Source organism: Electrona antarctica (genome assembly GCF_951216825.1).
Source record: "Electrona antarctica genome assembly, chromosome: 17".
NCBI lineage: Eukaryota > Metazoa > Chordata > Actinopteri > Myctophiformes > Myctophidae > Electrona > Electrona antarctica.
The window spans coordinates 43,203,720-43,224,903 of record NC_136798.1 but is presented as its reverse complement, the minus strand read 5'-3'; the positions used below and the strand labels follow the sequence as shown (position 1 = coordinate 43,224,903).

At 41.0% G+C, this 21,184-nt stretch overlaps 1 protein-coding gene across 1 annotated transcript; it reads right to left on the bottom strand.

Moving 5' to 3' along the window:
- Positions 1-1,256: 1,256 nt before the first annotated feature.
- LOC306941146 (uncharacterized protein) lies at positions 1,257-20,924 on the bottom strand (the record flags this gene model as incomplete). Its single annotated transcript, XM_079526459.1, has 6 exons — positions 20,553-20,924; positions 11,877-11,963; positions 11,427-11,600; positions 9,941-10,018; positions 9,600-9,661; positions 1,257-1,274 (listed from the first exon to the last, which is right to left on the bottom strand). Exons 1-6 carry the CDS (start codon positions 20,767-20,769, stop codon positions 1,257-1,259), a joined length of 636 nt encoding a protein of 211 aa, XP_079382585.1. The 5' UTR covers positions 20,770-20,924.
- Positions 20,925-21,184: the final 260 nt, after the last annotated feature.

Genomic DNA, 21,184 nt, shown 5'->3' with positions numbered 1-21,184 from the left:
TGTCATATCTTTAATTTGTGTCTTGAAAATGGTGTGTTACCACAGCTATGGAAAATTGCAAAGGTTACTCCACTGCCAAAAAGCAGTGGGGAACCGTTCACTGGTCAAAATAGTAGGCCCGTGAGTATTTTACCAGTGCTTAGTAAAGTGATGGAGAAAGTTATATATCAACAAATTCAAGGTTATTTTGAAGAATACAGCATTAACTCTGAGTGTCAGCATGCATATAAGGTTGGATATTCAACAGGCACAGCACTCACAGCACTAACTGGCTTAAAAATATTGACAAGAATTAAGTCAATGGTGGGTGCTGTGCTTTTGGACTTTAGTGCGGCATTCGATGTGATAGATCATCAGTTGCTGCTCAGGAAGTTATCGGCATATCATTTCAAAGAAAGTGCTATTGAATTAATGAAAAGTTATTTGGTCAACAGGCAACAATGTGTTTAATGGTACATTGTCAGATATTGTGACTCCTCAATGTGGCGTCCCCCAGAGAAGTTGTCTAGGCCCATTGCTTTACTCAATCTTTGTTAATGATTTACCACATGTACTAAAAAGTGCATGTATGAAAATCTATGCAGATGACACTACAATGTATGTATCAAGTGAAAATTCTGTTTCTGTTAATATGCTGTTACAAGAGTAAATGCTGGTTGCTAACTGGGTCATTGAAAATAGGCTAAAACTGAATGTTTTAAAAACAAAGAGTATTATGCTGGGTTCTAGACATATGCTGAAATCGAATCCTGAACTGAGTCTGGTTTTACAAGGTACTGCTATTGAACAGGTTAAAGAGGCCAAGTTGATGGGCGTGATTATTGATGAAACACTTTCGTGGTCGATGACAATTAGTAAAATGGTATCTAAAATGAGTAGAAACATTTCAATGATAAGAAGAGGAGCACATCTGTTGACTAGTTCAACTGTTAAACTTGTATTACAATCACTAGTTTTGTCCAGTCTTGATTACTGCCCAACAATTTGGTCTAGTGCTTCAAAAAATGATTTGGAAAAACTTCAGCTCACTCAGAACAGGGCAGCACGCCTCGCTCTGCACTGTTCTGGGAGAACTAGTGTTGAGTGGATGCATGCTGCCCTGTCATGGATGAGAGTGGATCAAAGGTTGGCTTGTAGCCTTGTGACATTTCTGTTTAATATATATAATTCTGGTAAACCTACACAGTTGTTTCTACAGATACAACCCACCAATACTAGACATAGCTATGCCACCAGACAGGCTATTGGTCGTCACTTTACTCCACCTTTGATACCTAGAACAAATGCACTTAAGAGAACAGCAATGTATAGAGCAGGAGCACATTGGAATGAGCTCCCGCCACATATTATAAATATAGAGAATAAATCAAGCTTTAAAAAGAAATTGAAGGCAGCAGTGATAAGGAAAGAAATAATGTTTAGTTAGATTGGTGAGTGTTTGATTTCAATTAATAGGATATACAATGTTAAGTTTGTAAATTTGTTGTATTATGTAATATATTTTCTAGAATGCATGAAGACTGAAAGCTTCAATTATTTTTGTTTTGTTTTGTTTTTAACTAATGTAATGAAATAATTACGTTGTATTATGTTTGAATTTGATTGTATGAGTGTTTGGACCCCATTAGTCTTCACTGTAGTGAGGACTAATGGGGATCCGTAATAAACAATAAATAAACAATAAAGCATTAGAGGGTCCATCTTGTTTAATTCATCAACAGAAACCTTCTACCAAGGTTTTTGCAGAGATCTCCACCAATAACTATTTTGACTAATGGATAAAGTTTGTTCAGCAGTTTGATGGGATAAAATTCACACCTGTGTGAAGTGAGGGGTGCTAATATAAAGTGTAACTCATGTTGATTAGGTGATGTAATGGTGATGTAAAACAAACGGTGCCAACACAAACATTAAATGCCATTAACAATAAAGAGACAATATGATGTAATGAGGGACCGTACATTTTCCCTTCATTGTCAATGGTGTTTTTAAAACAAACATTGAACTCCTGATATTGGGAGAAGACAAACGCAGGTGGAGGAGGCACTCAGTTCAGAACTCACCAAAATCCGAACTTGGCTTACTGATAACAAACTTTCATTGCATCTTGGTAAAACAGAATCCATTCTTTTTGGGTCTAACCATTCCCTCAGTAGGGTAAATGTAGATGATTTCAAGGTCAGAGTTGACGACATATTGATCTCTAGCAATGAAGAGGTTACATAGCTGGGCTGTATCCTGGATAACAAGCTGACAGGTGAAGGCATGGCAACAAGAGCTAAATCAAAGGACAAGATTCTTGGGCAGAATCTCCTCCTTTGTTAACAAGAGAGCTCTCAGGACATTAGCTGGAGCTCTTATTCAGCCCTTGTTTTACTATGCTTGCACCTCCTGGTTCTCTAACATCTCAATGGCACAAAAAACTAAGCTCCAGACCTCCCAAAACAAAGTAATCCGACTTCTTCTAGGCCTAGGGCCCATGACCCACCTGTTTGCAACACATTTTGATAACATAAATGCAGATCTGCCCTCCATGCCATCAGTGCCCATTTACTTAACCGATTACCTAAAAAGGTGATCAACTCCCACAGCCACAACACTAAAGGGAGCGTGAATAATGATCTGGTGCCACCAATCTTTAGAACAAATATGGGTAAATTCACCTTCCACAACACTGCCACTCAGGTGTGGAATGCCTTGGAATCACTGGTTTCCTTTAAAAAAGGACTGAAAATGCACCTGTCACTGTCATCCGATCAACAGAAGTCATAACTCTATTCCCCCCCTCTCCAATTAATTTCTATTCCAACCCGTCCATAGATTTAATAACGGAGCCAACAACCAAGCCTCTTTCTCAGAACACTGCAGCTCACCACCTGGACTGAAGACAGAACACACACCCACACACAATACCCTCCTACTATTAATATCACCTCATACTATCATGAGAACGAAAAGTAGAACTCTAATAAAAAATATGGCCATCACAGCATTAGTTTTGCAAAAAAACTCTCATTGGGCGTAAAATGGCCATGCCCACTTGCCCAAATGTGCTGACATCATCAGACTTGTGATGACGGCATTGGCCGTTTTTAGCCCAATGGGTGTTTTTTTGCAAAACTAATGTTTGAAATGGATTCAGCATCTAGTTTGACACAACACATGCTACATAAAGCATGATGAAATTTTGAATATTTTCCCTCCATAGGTTATTAATGGTATGGTCACATATTATGCCAATTATGAAAATTGCTCAACATATGCAAGTTAGCATCCGGCAGTTTCTACATGCTGGGGACCCATATAGGCCGTGCTGCGAGGTCCCTTTTCGTTCGGTTTCGTTCCCACGTCTTTGGCACTACGATTTAAATGCATATTTCCATAGACAATACCCTTCTGGACTTTGGGTTAAAAGTTCTCCGCATAATATCCTGCAGTATTTTGTCACAAGCCAGAAATGTATATACAAGTGTATAACCAAAAAACGAAAATCTTGTGCTGCTGTTTTTGCTTGTAAAATGTGTTATATTGATTTTGGCAACACCAAATCTTTCTCAAATGTCATAAATACATATACCTAACATCTGAAACAAGTATTGGTGCCTTAGTTTACTCATATGTGAATCTAGATCATGAAATGTAGCAAATGTGTTAAAGAAAACGCTTCAACTTAAGTGATTGGCACCTAGCACAATGAAACATACACATAGAAAATGTAGCCAAAACCTTATGTTTCATACATAAAAAATGTCACAACCTACTGGGTAATGAAAGGTAGAAAAGAAAAGCAGCCCACCTTGGCCCAAAATGGCTGAAAATATATCAAAATGTTACCACGCCCCCTAAATTGGAATAATGAAAAAAATTGACAAGAATAAATGCACTAAAGGTCAGAATTATTACAACATATGGTATGAAACATTTATACAAGTACCACAAAGTGTCACAGCATCTGACATTTGCACATCACCCCCCCCCCCCCCCCCCCCCCTCACCAGCTCAAGTGCAGTTAGTCAGTCTATTTGCCAGCCCATAGAGTCCCATTGTGAACCCAGACATGTTGAGTACACCAACGTTTTATAGTACAAATGTTGAGTATGTATGGGTCCCCAGCATGTAGAAACCGCCGGATGCTAACTTGCATATGTTGAACAATTTTCAGTTAGTATAATTAGCTTTAATGACCATAATCACCTACTGTATATGGACAAGATTTCAGCAATAGTCACGGGCCTTATGGATTTTCCCGCGCCAATCAATATTAAAAGGACTACATTTGGCCCAGATGTAGTCCAGGGCATGCTCTAATGATTTAGCTAGGGAACCCGAGCCAGTTACCTTCGGGGTCGCCATGGCGGCCAAATCCAATATGGCCGCCACATAAAGTGCCTTCCTCACCAGCCATTTGCAGCATCCTGTTGCACACACTAAAAGATCTGAGCCTTCTTGAGAAGAACAGAAGACCAGAGTAGTCAGACCAGTCCAATGACCTGTTCAGGTGCACTCCTAGAAACTTGTAGTTGTCTACATTCTCCACTACCTTAATATGTTGCTGGGAACCGGAGGTACACTCTTGGTCGTGCCATAGTCCACCACCATCTTCATGGTCTTGCTAGCATTGAGCCAGAGGCTATTTGCCTTCCTCCAGTGCACAACCCCCATAACAATGCGTGCTCAACAGTGTTGTTACCTGAGATGCAGGTGACAACTGACATGTCTTGTAGTTGAAGTGGAAGTCAGATGTTTATAGGGTGAACAGGAAAGGTGACAGCACTGTGCCCTGGGGAGCGCCCGTGATGTTCAACAGCACCTCCGAACAGACAACCCTGCAGTCTCACATACTGCAGTCTGCCCGAGAGATAGTCTGAGATCCATGCCACCAAACCATGGTCCACCCCCATCAACACAAGCTTCTGTAAGCAGTTGTGACTGGATAGTTCTGAAGACACTGGAGAAGTCAAAAAGCATGATTCTAACTGCGTTGCCCATTGTGCCAAGGTGTGTGAATGCCCTGTTTAGCATGTAGATGATGACAGCATCAAACCCAATGTCCACCTGGTATGTAAAAACTGAAGGGGGCCGACGTCGGTCACAATGCAGCAAGATTTCCACAGTTCCTCCCTGTCATCAGGGAGGGGCCTATCGTTTGGATCAGCAGTTCTGGACAACCTGATCTCCATATATGCCTATACTATATTATTGCGACCACAGGTCGCATTTACTATGAAATTGCGCATTTTCCGCCAGTCAGTCAGTGTATCACTCAAAATCCCCATACATGGGGAAAGCCCCCATATATGGTGCCCAGGTCTTGTGAGTGACATCACGTGACATCATCAGGGATGGAGATCCCTGATATCATCAATATTGGCCAGCAACTCTACAACTGACCCCAACCCTTAGATCTCCATATGGATATACCTATGTCAGAACCTGTTCTGACATTCCATATGTTGATCCTTCCCCATCCATCCTTCCTCTTCGATGTCTCCCTTTTGACTGATACCTGTCCGTGTAAACTCTAGATGGGCCTGCCCCAAAGTTATTAATGCAGCCCGTTAGGGTGAGGTCGCTTCTCGCCCTCAGACTTACTGGTACTGTGCTATACTATGCTATATGCTACTATACTACTATATACACTATACTATACTATACTATACTGATGTGCCAATATCTATGTATGGGTGTACATACTGTAGGTAGTTTGAATCAGCGGTTCTGGACAACCGGATCTCCATATATGACTACACTAACACTACACTACACTACACTATACTGATACGCCCATACCCATGCATGGGCGTACATACTATAAGTAGTTCTGGACAACCGCCTATCCAATCAACTCGACACCGGACATATAAATGTTCCTGTGCTGGGGTCAGCAGCAACGTGCATTCATACTCTATCAATAGGAATGTACTGATCAACTCCATTACTTTCATTTTGTATTGTTTTAAATAAATTAAATGTGTAACATACAAAGGTTGCTTTTTTTAGGTTGTTCCTAAAGGTGTTCTGGGTGAAAATGTTGAATATGTTTTTTGGGTATAGTGGCCATATATATATACAAACATATATATTAGAGTTTTCTGGATAGATGTACTCGTAAATCGGAGCATTTCAATGTGTTCTAATGCTTTTTAAGTTTGTCAAAAATGTAAAAAGTTCACTCGTTTTCACTTAGTGCCATCTTGTAAATATGCAAATTAAGGTTCCAGACGCACTCAATCATAATTATAAGCATTCCAATGTGTTTGTAATGGTCAAAAAACATGACATAGACACAATGTTTGCATTTGTAGCTCATCTGGTTCAAATATTACAGCCAAAACCATTTTAGGTATTGCAGCCATGGATTTGGCCGCTATGGCGACCCCAAAGGTTGCCAGCTTGGGCGCCCTAGCTAAATCCAGATTCTGTGACACTTTGTGATACTTGAATAAATGTTTCATACCATATGTTGTAATAATTCTGACCTTTAGTCCATTTTTTTTGCATTATTCCAATTTAGGGGGCGTGGTAACATTTTGATAGATTTTTAGCCATTTTGGGCCAAGGTGGGCTGCTTTTCTTTTCTACCTTTCATTACACAGTAGGTTGTGAATTTTTTTATGTATGAAACATAAGCTTTTGGCTAAATTAACTATTGTGTATGTTTCATTGAGCTAGGTGCCATCACTTAAGTTGAAGAGTTTTCTTTAACAGATTTGCTACATTTCATGATCTAAATTCACATATGATTAAACTAAGGCACCAATACTTGTTTCAGATGTTAGGTATATGTAATTATGACATTTGAGAAATAGTTTGTGTTGCCACAATCAATATAACACATTTTACAAGCAAAAACAGCAGCACAAGATTTTCGTTTTTTGGTTATACACTTGTATATACATTTCTGGCTTGTGACAAAATACTGCAGGATATTATGCGGAGAACTTTTAACCCAAGGCCAGAAGGCTATTGTCTATGGAAATATGCATTGAAATCGTAGTGCCAAAGACGCGGGAACGAAAATCATTTTCTAGGCACTTTTTCTTGGGTCGCAGCACGGCCTAATACTCAACATTTCTAACATAAAACCTTGGTGTACTCAACATGTCCGGGTTCACAATGGGGCTCTATGGGCTGCCTACTAGACTATATAGTAATAGTTTAATTACAAGGATATAGGCTGGGATAGGCCTAATTACACTATTTACACAATTAGAGGTGAACCACAGTTTGATAACAGTTCTGTAATAATATAACACAAAAGACCTTTAGCAGTTCAACTTTTATTTAAATAAGCTATAACAGCAAAGCTTTGGCTTTACAAACAATATGGTAAGTAGAACTTAAACAAGTAAACTAAGTGATGTCAACAAGATATGGACTTGAAGGAATAAAATAAACAAAAAACACATGAGACGATAAATGATCATCAACAGAAAAGCAGTTTGTTTTATTCATTTATGTTGAATGTGATTCCTCAGCTTTAGTATCTGATTTGTCATTATCCTGGATTACATTAAATTGTAATGCATCTGTCTGTGTGTGATATAGTGTCAACTCAGAATGCTAATTTGAATGCTTCTTGTTGCTCATTAACTTCACATGTGCATTTTGACCAAAGCATTTTTAACAAACTGCAGCTAAAGGGTTTATCTGACTGTATGAGTCCTTCAAATATATATTCTTTAAAAATATTAATTAGGAGAACTTACAGAAGCTTTTGTTTTGTTTGTTTCTTGTTTGGTCGTTACAACTTTAAAGGGCTATTCCCCTGTATGTGTCCTCATGTGTATTTTAAGCTGACTCATTGTACGATAGCCTTTACCACAAACTGTGCAAGCAAAGGGCTTTTCCCCTGTATGAGTCCTCGTGTGTACTTTTAGGTCACCACTTTGACTAAAGCCTTTACCACAAACATTGCAACTAAAGGGCTTTTCCCCTGTATGTGTCCTCATGTGTGTTTTCAGGTCACAACTTAGACTAAAGCCTTTAATGCAAACTTTGCAATTAAAGGGCTTTTCCCCTGTATGTGTCCTCATGTGTGTTTTCAGGTCACCACTTTGACTAAAGTCTTTACCACAAACTTTGCAATGAAATGGCTTTTCCCCTGTATGTGTCCTCATGTGTGTTTTCAGGTGACCACCTTGACTAAAGCCTTTACCACAAACATTGCAACTAAAGGGCTTTTCCCCTGTATGTGTCCTCATGTGTTTTTTCAGGTCACAACTTAGACTAAAGCCTTTAATGCAAACTTTGCAATTAAAGGGCTTTTCCCCTGTATGTGTCCTCATGTGTGTTTTCAGGTCACCACTTTGACTAAAGTCTTTACCACAAACTTTGCAATTAAAGGGCTTTTCCCCTGTATGTGTCCTCATGTGTGTTTTCAGGTCACCACTTTGACTAAAGTCTTTACCACAAACATTGCAACTAAAGGGCTTTTCCCCTGTATGTGTCCTCATGTGTTTTTTCAGGTCACCACTTTGACTAAAGCCTTTAACGCAAACTTTACAATTAAAGGGCTTTTCCCCTGTATGTGTCCTCATGTGTGTTTTCAGGTCACCACTTTGACTAAAGTCTTTACCACAAACTTTGCAATTAAATGGCTTTTCCCCTGTATGTGTCCTCATGTGTGTTTTCAGGTGACCACCTTGACTAAAGCCTTTACCACAAACATTGCAACTAAAGGGCTTTTCCCCTGTATGTGTCCTCATGTGTTTTTTCAGGTCACAACTTAGACTAAAGCCTTTAATGCAAACTTTGCAATTAAAGGGCTTTTCCCCTGTATGTGTCCTCATGTGTGTTTTCAGGTCACCACTTTGACTAAAGTCTTTACCACAAACTTTGCAATTAAATGGCTTTTCCCCTGTATGTGTCCTCATGTGTGTTTTCAGGGGACCACTTTGACTAAAGCCTTTACCACAAACATTGCAACTAAAGGGCTTTTCCCCTGTATGTGTCCTCATGTGTGATTTCAGATTACCCTTTAGAGCAAAGCCTTTACCACAAACTTTGCAAGCAAAGGACTTTTCCCCTGTATGAACAACTGTGTGCCTCTTCAGCTTCCCCTTTTGATTAAACATTTTGCCACACTCTTTACAATTAAAACGTTTCTTCCCTGTGTGATTCTTCATGGAGTGAGGTTTTTTTGACGATGTCAGGTCCTGGGACAGCTTGTGGCTTGAAGACAATGTTTGTTCTTCCACATTTTGTGTCTTGCGTAAAGTCAGTGCTTTTACAACCGACTGACCTTCCCTGGTCTCCACCCAGTCATCACTGTCTTCAGTGATGTCAGATTCAGAACAGTGTGGAGAGAGGAACTGGTCATCTGTGGTTGTTTGTGATGTTCCACAGTCGTCTACATCAGTTTGTGTTTTCATGTGTTCACCACTAGATGGATGTGATGTTCCACAGTCCTCTACATCAGCTTGTGTTTCAATGTGTTCAGTTGAGGTGCTGGCTACAGCATCTGTCTCTCTGTTTTCATCCTCATCTTCACTTTGCACTGCTAGTAATGTCATCATTGACCCACCAGCCACCTCTGGTCTTTGAAGTAGCTCATCTTGTTCCTCTTTAATGTGTGGAGGTTGTGGTTCCTCCTGGACCAGACTGGAGCTCCTCTCCTCGTGTTCAGGGGAAATCTCCTCTTTACACACATGTATGAAGTCTAGAGGAAGAAAATATACAATGAGAGAAAAGCATTAAATGTTTCAACTTTACATTATTTCATGCAGTGTTCTCTGGTAGTTGGATGAACTTCAGCTGTAAATATATTTTCCACTTGCAAACCATGTTTATTCTCATTCTTAATTTTTTTTTAATTTACTGCAAACATTCGAAATGACCACCACATTAAAGTTAAGATGCGCCTGTTAGCCTGTGTGTGTGTGTGTGTGTGTGTGTGTGTGTGTGTGTGTGTGTGTAAGAGAGAGTGCATGAAACGTACTGATGTCCAGGTGGTTTTCGGGTTCCTGTTTAACCCTCCAAAACCTCTTCACCTTCAGGCTGGACTCTGCACACTGGTCTGCAATGAAGGAATAGAATAAAGACTTTCATAATAAGGAATTTGATGTGACATGAATAACAAAAATCTGTTGGCAATGCAAGGGACCATTTGGGAATTCAGAAGAGCTCAGCAAGAGCTGCAAGCTCCTCTTCATGAACTTGAGTTGAAACGATCAGTAGGCAGCAAGTGCAACATACAACATGTGGTGGAAAGGTTAACACAGCTGCAGGAAAAACAGACAAAGGAAGAAATCAACACTCTGGGAGAACAAATGGACTACATTAAAGCTGGGATCACAGGTATCTTGACATGCCGTTTACATCATCACACAGACATGCCCAAGGATATTCATTCTGCTGTTTCTCTCCCTGCCACGTCTTTGAACCGCCTCCAAACTTAATATTATTATTATCTGACCATCTATTTGACAGGCAGTCTATTAATCTAGCCCTATCAGATCATGGCGGGGAATCAGCTACTGACAACTCACTCAACGTGTCTCCAACAGGCTTTTCATTTACACATACTACATTTTTCAATGCAGTTTCACAAATACGCACTAAGAAGTCAAAGGCTACAGATGATCCTAACCCATATTTACCGCGTCTTAGAGTGCATGTATTATTGCTTCACCGCTTGCCTTTATTTTTCATTTATAGCATGGCTTGGCTACCGAACACAACACACGCACACAAGCCCTTACAAACATGTCATCACTTGTCAAAGTCAAAGTCGTACGATTAGTCACACATGTTACCGCAGTGAAATTTGTTCCCCGCATTTGACCCATCTCTTGGATAGGTGTGCCGCAGCGTGCGCCACACTCGGGAATCATTAGTTAATTTGACCCCCAATCCAACGCATTGATGCTTAGTGCCAAGCAGGGAGGCATTGGGTCCCATTTATACAGTCTTTGGTATGACCCGGCCGGGGATCAAACCCCCGACCTCCCAGTATCAGGGCGGACACTCTAACCACAAGGCCACTGTCTGGTGAAAGAACACGTACACAGCTTGTTGTGTGAAATGTCGACGGCTATTTCTCCACCGACATTTGGAGCAGTAGCGTGAGTCAAATGTCGCTCATCAGCCTAACTGCACAGTGGGTAGAGAGTGAGTTCAACCTCCAGAGTCAAGCTGTAAGCCAAATAATGTTGTGGGTTGCATTAGAGCTTTAATCGGGCCTAATAATTTGAGCCCGACCCGTCTGACTCACCCCATTACTAATCGCATCCCCGTTCCCTAACCCTAAATGCAGCACACGTAAGTTGAGTAAGTCTGTTAACTTGCTTGCTTGCGTATTCATGCGTTTCACCACTAGTTTGGCTGTGATGTTCCACAGTCCTCTACATCAGCTTGTGTTTCAATGTGTTCAGTTGAGGTGCTGGCTACAGCCTCTGTCTCTCTGTTTTCATCCTCATCTTCACTTTTCACTGCTAGTAATGTCATCATTGACCCACCAGCCTCCTCTGGTCTTTGAAGTAGCTCATCTTGTTCCTCTTTAATGTGTGGAGGTTGTGGTTCCTCCTGGACCAGACTGGAGCTTCTCTCCTCGTGTTCTGGGGAAACCTCCTCTTTACACACAGGCAGGTGCAGGAAGTCTAGAGGAGAAAACCATTAAATGTTTGAACTTTACATTATTTCATGCAGTGTTTAGCTCCGGTAGTTGGATGAACTTCAGCTGCAAAAACAAATTTTCCACTTCCAAACCATAAGTTTATTCTCATTCTTAAAAAAATGTAATTTACTGCAAACATTCTAATTTACCAACACATTTCAGTTTAGATATGCCCGTTAGCCTTACAAGACAAAAAGTGTGCGTGTGCGAGCGTGAGTGAGTGAGTGAGTGAGTGAGAGAGAGAGAGCATGAAACGTACTGTTTTCATCCTGGACCAGACTGGAGCTCCTCTCCTCCTCGTGTTCAGGGGAAACCTCCTCTTTACACACAGGCAGGGGCAGGAAGTCTAGGGGGAAAGATACAATGAGGGAAAAACATTAAAAGTTTGAAATTTGAACATAATTTCATGCAGAGTTTAGCTTTGGTAGTTGGGCGAACTTCAGCTGTAAATACTTTTTCCATTTCCAAATCTCTTTCATAAAATATGATATTTACTGCAAAAATTCTAATTCCATTCCAGTTTGGATATGCCTATTAGCCGTACGAACAAAGAAAAAAGAATGTCTGCACGCCAGACAGACAGACAGAGAGAGAGAATGAAACGTACTGATTTCCAGGTGGTTTTCAGGTTCCTGTTTAACACTCCAAAACCTCTTCACCTTCAGGCTGGACTCTGCACATTGGCAGTGTTGTAACTAACGCCCTTACATCACGTTACGTTACCTAACGGAACTACTTTTTGCAGTGCGTTACCCGCGTTATGGCGTTATTATGTCAACTTATGATCCACGTGAAACGTCTCCCCATGCAGCGCTGTGAGTCTTACAGGCGTCTGTGCTGACTGCTGAGAGAGCGCTCTCTGTGTTGTACTCTGTTGACAGTTTGTAACTTTCTAACTTGAACAAAGCACGTTGCAGAAGAGGTCATTGATTGGCTAACGTAGGGACAGATTTCAGGGTAAGCCAATCAGAGACAGTCTGACAGAGTAGGGCGGGTCTTACTCGTATGGCTGTGGTAAACAGTGCTAAACACAGACACACAAACCCTTGTAACGCATACACAGAAAACGCCGGTTGAACGAACATTATTACCACACGCTACAATGGCAAATGCAGATGACAGCGAGATCGGATGCTTTGTGGGTTGGAAATACAAGCATTATTTGAGTACTTGCGGGTAAAGGACGACAAAAACATCGAGGTGAAAATGCTAATATTGTGGCGGACAGAAAGTGTTGTCCACAGCCAAGAAAAGCAATGCAAATCTAAGAAAGCATCTTAAATCAGTCCATGAGCTATAGCCTGGTTAATAAACCAGACCGAATCAGCCGTTGGCAAAAAAAAGTTGCCTACCAGCGGATTACGGTCTGGCGAGGCTCAGTAGCACGCCTCTTTCCTACAGCAGAGAACAGGTCGGACCAATCGGGACACGGTATGCAATATAGGCGGGCTTTGGTACAGTGACGTTCAATGCTTGAGACCTTTGACTGACAGTAGCTCTGACCAATTGCGTCGAAGAGAAAATGTTCCCCGGGAAATGAAATCCAAGTGGAGCCAGCCCAGACTGATATACCGCGACAGTGTTGTGTGATATTAGTCTGGCTTATTAGCCAGGCTACATGAGCTAGGCTGCCTCACATGGACCAACACCACCAAAACAGACAAAGATCGATTTTAAATCGCCATAGAGGCATGTCACCAAGAGTCAACTTGACAAAATGATTGCCAGGTATGTTGTTGAGGAATTGCTTCCCCTCTCAACGGTGGAGTCTGTTCCTTTCAGAGCACTGGTCAGCAAAATACCAGTGAAAGCAGGGCCAATGTGCAGAAATACATTTTCCAAATACCTGAACAGTGAATATTCTGAAATGGAAGATGAGCTCAAAAATACATTTGATGAATTAGAATATCTCTCTACCACTGCAGATATATGGACTCATTTTTTATTCATTTATTTTTTTCATATTGCAAATTTGCACAGCACCATTTGTTTTGAAGGCAAGTTGAGGCTACAATAAAGATGCCTGTCAAAATTTCTGAACATGTTTTATTGTTCCACTACATTTCGGCCACTACACAGGCTCGGTAAGGTGTGAGAGAAATTTAGCATTCTATTGTCTCAAGGAACCTTTTGGATGTTTCCGAGAGACCACTTGCTATCTCTGTGCCATGTGTTGATCTGTATGTAAATCTTAACCCCACCCAGAATTCAACTGTTTGATCTGAAAGTATATCATGTCATGTTGTCAATGAAAGAGTGCAGTCTTAACTGGCCGCTCCGGTGGTCAGTACTATGGAGGCCCTGGGCTCCAGGCTCAGGGTCTAAGGCGACAGCAGCCTGTCAGTCATTTTATTTTGACACGAGAGGGTGTTCTTTATCTTTATCGATCGTCATTAATGCCCAGAAAGCAGCAGGCAGCACCTCACGGGTGAACAGTATCGGTTTGACTGCACGTCGTATCACTTTGTCTGTTGTTTATTTTCTCTTCTCTTTAAGATCACTTCTGAACATCGTATGGTAAATGTAACGGTAGGCGCAGTAACCTGTGTGTGTCAGTTGTTACGGCGGCGTGAATAAATGAATGGATGCGTTGAAGAAAACGTTTTAATCAGGTTGTCATGCCGCTCTGTGTTGAATTTAACGTGCGCAGGCGGTGCTGGTTGTGAACGTGCATCGCCGTTTACCATAGAGTTGTGTTTGATCGTGGACGAGCCTTCATGTTAATTCAACACAGTGTGCCAAATAACTAAACGTTTTAAACGGTTGTTTCAGCCCGTCGATGTGTTTTTTCAGCCAGTCGGGACAACAGACACATTACCGACTGCCTTCAGACTTTTCATATGATGTCCAGATGGTAATAATTCAACATTAAACCGACACAACCTACTGACGTGGGCGGGACCAACTCGAGACATCTCAGACAGGGTCAGAGCTAGCAGCTGCCAGCTAGGCACATAAAGCAACTGTTTGTCAATAATAATAATAATAAAAGACACACTTCTGCCCAGTGCCCACACAGGCACAGATAATTTATTATCAAGGGAGGACAATGGTGTAGATGGCTCTAAATGAATGCACATAATATGAGAGCATATAGTTGGATGTTTTACTTTTATGCGTATACTGTAATATACTGTAGCTTACATTTCCATTTGCAAGTAAGGGGATATGGAAATTATAAATAGCCAAGTTAAATGTCAGGTTGAAGGAATAGTTTCCAGCAACGTCTCGTCATAGAGTGTTACTTATTTGTAAAATTGATGAGGGGAAGGGGAGATTGTAATCAAGCCTGTAACCCCTGTTACTATACGCCCGTTACTGTAATCCAGATTACACATTTTAAAATGTACTCTAAGACGTTAGTTACCCTTTTTTTGTACGGATTACGTAACGGCGTTACATGTAATCCGTTACTTCCCAACCCTGCGCTCAACATATGTACGACTGTGGCTCAGGAGGTAGAGCAGGTCGTCCAATGATCTATGGGTCGGCGGTTCGAATCCCGGCTCCTCCAGTCTACATGTCGAAGTGTCCTTGGGCAAGACACTGAACCCCAAATTGCTCCCGATGTGCTGGTTGGTACCTTGCATGGCTTCCGTCGCCATCGGTGTATGAATGTGTGTGTGAATGGGTGAATGTAATGCACAATCTATGTAAAGCGCCTTGGATAAAGGCGCTATATAAATGCACCATTTACCATTTACGTACAGCTATTAGGAAGAGAGCTTTATCTCCGCAAAATCGGGGCTATTATGAACGCAGTCACACACAGAATGGAAAGATGGTTTTGACAGCTTCTGCCCCACTTTCAAGGCTACAACTGATGCAGCAGTAGCCTACCTTATTGAAGGAACAAACTATTATACATGTAATTGCTTAGCGAAACATCTGCAGAAATCTTTCATGCCTCATGTTTATTTTTTTACATCTGCTGGTGGGTGCTCAAACTGCTGATTCACATCCACAGACTAGTGCAAAACAGAAAAGCGTCAATACTTTTTTCTAGTTGAGTGCTGCTGTTGATTGTTCATTTGCCTATGATAACACATGGTAGGCTATGATTCACGGACACTTAACAATATATAATAGGCCTACTTCTACATCCGGTGCGTTTTTTTTATTGATTGATAATCTGCACGTTCATTGAAAATAGCTGATCTGCAAGCTCACTCACTACTAGTCTTGTAGATGGATTACAATTTACTAATAGTGATATATAAATATATATAAATAAAATCATTATTTGAAACCTAATAGATTATATAAATGTGTATGTGGCTTAATTAAATGACCAGTGCTTGGCTGTTATGCATCCACGGTTCTGTGCGCCGTCAGCCGTGCACATTTGCTTGGCACTTGATTGTTTGATAGTCCAGACAATAAAATCCTTCCTTCTAAAGTCCTTCTGTTATGGCACAAGTATGAACTGAGCAAATCTGCACCATTAAAGTAGTGTAATAGCATGGAAAAGTCACTGTTTAAACTTTACAAGCTCGTTATGTCACTCTAGCAAAGTGATTGATCTGTGTCTCTCCTAGGGTCCTACTTGCCTCACAACAAGGATGCGGGCTGGAAGCGACAAATGTTTACGCCCCTTTTGGGATATTTTGCTGGGCCCTATACACACACATTGTAGTAAAATGTGTGCAGTGATTCCAAATGAATGATGTCCCTGATGTAATGGATAGTCATTGGCCCATTTCCCAAAGGACACATGGTGTAAGGCCGAGCAAAAATAAAGATTGGTCTCCGGTTTCCGACCGACTCTATTAAATATGCGCGACCCAAATTATTTTATTGGCATTTGGTAAAAAAAAAAAAAAAAGAAAGTCAAAATCCGACCGAGTCAAACCAGATAGTCAGTAGCTCTCTGCTTCAAAACATTATCATGTTTCAGCTTTATTACTTGAAGATCTTTTTTTTACATTTGTATAAGGCTGTCAAAGTTCCTTTTAACGGCGTCAATTTCATTGATGCGCGATTAACGCAACGCACGGTGAAGTTTGAAAGAGTGCATGCCTCCCTCCCTCTCTCCGCTCTGATCATTCAGAAGCAGTGCAGCAAGCAGGCAGGGCTGTCTACTCATCGCGGAGCTAGTTGTCTTTTACCCAACACTGTCAGTAGCTCATTATTAATTAATTTGCTCCACGTGTAAGATCAGATGATCTTTGAAGTGGGCATTGGTCAAAAACAAAAGCTCCGACAGTTTTGTTTGACAAAGATAGCAGTTAGTTGTGAAAGCTGGAAGCTACACTCATGCTAATGTTGACTGCTAACGCTAACAACATACTGACGTGCGTGCGGGAGAGAGTGAGGGGGGGGGGGTCTGAGAGTGTGAGTGTGTGTGTGTGTGTGTGTGTGTGTGTGTGTGTGTGTGTGTGTGCGCGCCTGTACGGTGTATTACAAACTAAAAAACGATCTGTTCAAGTCAGTGGTTCTGAACCAGTGACCCAGGTGGTCCTTGAGGGAGTTCTCTCACCCCCTCTGCTAATACCAGTCCACTGAGTCCAGACCATTGTTTTTCCTCTGTCAGCCCCAGCCTGTGCTCTACATACTGTCTATCATTCCTTTCATTCAGTGGTTCTCAACCAGTGGTCCGGGAACCACCAGTGGTCCTTGAGGGGGTTCCAGGTGGTCCCCAGCTAAATAATGGAGAGTTGGTAACCAAATGAACCCCTATACCAGTAGATCTTTAACTCTTTGAGTGTAAAATGAAACCAAGTGGACCCTTATGGGTCCATTTGGTTCCATTTTCCACTCTCAAGAGTTGAATTATTGTTAAACATCAGCATTACTTAGTATTACTAAGTATTCAACCAGTGTGTGGACATTCTATTTTTCGCATCTGCCTTTTATAGCGCCACCAGGAGGCCGACTTTTGTCCTCCAGATTCTGTCCAAAAATCTCACAAATCGTTACACAGTATCTCTATGGTCATGTGCGCAAGTCGGATCTGTCCGATATTTCACATTCCATAAATTGGCTATAATTGGCTTTCACAGTTTGCAAGATTGCCCCGTTTTGAATAAAAGCCTCAAATCATGAACGCAGCGTGCAATTTACGTGAAATTTACGTGAAATCTTTCACACATTTTCTTCCTAGGCTCACATTGGCCTGTTATAGCACCACCAACAGGTTGATTTTTGCAAAACACATTTTTGGAACAAAATGCCTCAAATCATCCAATTGCCATCAAAGGCGTATGAAGAAATGGCACCCTTTTCACATTGGCCTATTATAGCGCCACCAGGAGGCCATAACCTGACCTGCCCTGGTGGAGACCTGTGCCCCGAGGGGCACTTTTTCTAGTTCTGACACTCTTTTGTAAGTAGCCTACAGTGTACTTTAGAATTAGAATTATTTAAAAGATGGTAACTCAGGCACATATTGAAGTTATTAAAAAAGAAGCCTATCCATCATTGCCGATGGGGGAAAAAATAAAATAAAATAAAAAAAAATCCTTGCTACCCATCCTTCCCACGAAAAATAAAATAAATAAATAAAATAAATTCCCTACCTACTCAGCCCAAAAATGACAGCAAATCGGAGACCAATGTTTTTTTTTCCTTGGCCTAAGAGCTATGGTGTTGCACATGCTCAGATGCCCTCTAGGCCGCACACAGAAGCCTGTGAACATAGACATTCCGTGCATAGATGTGCAATGTTAGGCCTCAGGCCTGGTATGGTAGGCCTCAGGTCTACCATTCTGAAATTTAATTTAATAATATTTGGACTAGTGGACAGCTAACAGTAGGCTCTTTATTCTTTAAAAAAAAAAAAAAATATATATATATATATATATATATATATATATATATATATATATATATGCATGCATACATACCTTATATTTATGTATGTATGTATATATATATATATATATATATATATATATATATATATATATATATATATATATATATATATATATTTATTTAATATTTTGTGTGCAGCCATCTCTGCAATATACACATCTATTCTTCCAGTATCATAAAGTGATGACAAAGTATTTGTCAAATGTAGGTCTCCAGGTGCAATTCCCCAATAAAACAGTTGGAGTGGCTACGGCCACCCCAATATAGCGTCGCAGTCCCGCCCCCTACCAGGGACCAGGAAATGATTCCCCGTTCATTTTCCTCATAGCCATTTCAAAAGTATTTATTTAAAGATCTTTTAAGCCTCATTAAATCATGACAACAAACACAATTTTTCGGGCCGAAACAAATAATTAGAAAGAAGAAGAAAACGGTAGGTTACAACACTTTCATTCTTGTTTTTCTTCTTTGTAATTATTTGTTTGGTCCAAAATATTGTGTTTATTGTCATGATTTGTCACAACTCGAGTTGGCTTTGTACGACGCTTAAAACGTCTTTAAATAAATACTTTTTTAAATGTCTATGGGAAAAATGCATTGGGAATTATTTCCTGGGCCTGGCATCGTCATGAAAGGGGGAGGGACTGCGACGCTCTATTACAGATAATGGCCCCCCACCAATGAAGAGGGCATTACCTCCTTGTCCTTCATCTGAACGGAATCTGGCTCAAACATATATGGCTGAATCTCACCAATCTGTCATCCCTCTGCCATTTTGTAAACAATTGGGCAGAGCCATGGGCAGTCCTTTTGTAAGGAGGGGGAGGGACTAGGACAGGTGGGTGGTCTTAAAGTAGGAGGCCGAGGGACTGGATTAGGTGGGTGGTGCTAAGGTTAAACTCATGCATACTTAATGAACTGGTGGGCGTGTCCACATAAAAAGACCATTAACAAATACTGTACACTTTTTTGAAAAAGTTCTTCCTCCTTATATTATAATAATACCTGATGATCATGTTTTAGGGTGGAAGAAAATCACGGAACTCCGTCTTTAAACAAGATTAAAAGTTCAATTATATTTGAATAAATGTATAATTTCAATTTAACTTAACATCGTATTGCCCATGCCTAAGTGCGTTCACACTGGCAGATGAAACAATGCAAAGACTTGTTGTGAGTTGATTTTGAGCAGCTACATGCATCATTCCTTCTTTGCAACGTCACGTCGCTGGCTTCCATTAACAATGAATGGTACTTATGGTAGACTGCATTGTTTCATCTGCCCGTGTTAACACAACATTACTCAATTCAATTCAAAGGAGCTTTATTCGCACGAGAAAACACGTTTACATTGGCAAAGCAAGTATCAAAATATATTAAAAACTGCTTAAAATAGGGTAAATATACACAGCTGGAGGGGGTACAGCAAAACAGAGCTATGTCACATTGCCTACAGTAAACTCAATTTATTATGTTAAAATGTAGCAGCTGTTCACATGTGCAGTATGTCTAGCAGTCTATATGTACAGATTGTAGTCCTAACGGCCGGGCTCCACCGGGCGCGTCAGCGTCGCGTCTCCGTCACCGTCAGGGAATGTTCCCTTTTTAATCAATGAAGGGTGGCTACACAGCCCGCGTTGACGGAGACGCGACGCGTGCATTAAAATTGAACCGGTGCGTTTTTTGACGCGACGCGACGGAGACGCAACGCGTCCGGTGGAGCCCTGGCGTTAGAGTGGTTGTAGCCTATTCCATTGGCTAACCTTCTTTTGTTGATTGATTGAAAAATGTATTAACAGTTTGCAGAATTACAGTACATTTCAAGCACAAACTCAATACAAAGGCTGTTAACTGTGAGTGGACGACCCAATTAAGCATTACACTTGTTTCCAATAAACAGTTCACAAATATTGCTGCCGTGTTACTCATGGAGGGTTCCTGGCCCCATGCACCTGGTTGTGTGTGTAACACACATGACTGCAGTGCGTAGTTTGATGTTGTGTGTCAGTGTGTGTAATACTGTATACTTGTATACAATGTGTTGTGTTAGTCTGTGGAACATTACCTGCAGTTTGACTGTGTGTGTGTGTGTGCGCGTGTGTGTGTGTAACAACATTACCTGCAGTGTGTAGTTTGATGTTGTGTAGAGTCTCCATCTCTCTCTGGAAAAGGTTGCACATGAACTGTGCAGCCGCAGTGAGACGCTCCAACACAAAAACTCGGACATCAAGTTGCACATGACAAACATCAACACTTTGTTGTTTTTCTAAAACATATAAAATCTCCTCTCCCACCGACGTCATGTGTTCATTTATCTTCAGCCGTACAGACTCCATTTGACACGTTTTGTCCTCCTTTAGCCTTTAGGAGACGGTTTCCACCACGTTGTGTTCACACGACCATGAAAAAAACCTAACGTTTCTTTGTTGTGGAAATATATCTATGGAAAAAACGACACGATCTACTTCCAGAAGTTCCGGGTTGGTTCCGGATCGTGACGCATGCGCGTGACGCATGCGCAATAATGCACCCAGGCACTGTTGCTTGAATACCTTTCGCCCCCTGGTGGAGGGGATATGTAACTGTCACTGAATGATAGTCAGATGGATACTGTTTTTATATCATCGTTCAATATCATATCAATCTACTATGCATACATAGCCTATACCTATATACATCCATCTATCAGTCTTGAGGACAGTTCTTGCCCTGATGAAGACCATATGAGAGGTCGAAACATGTTGGAATAAA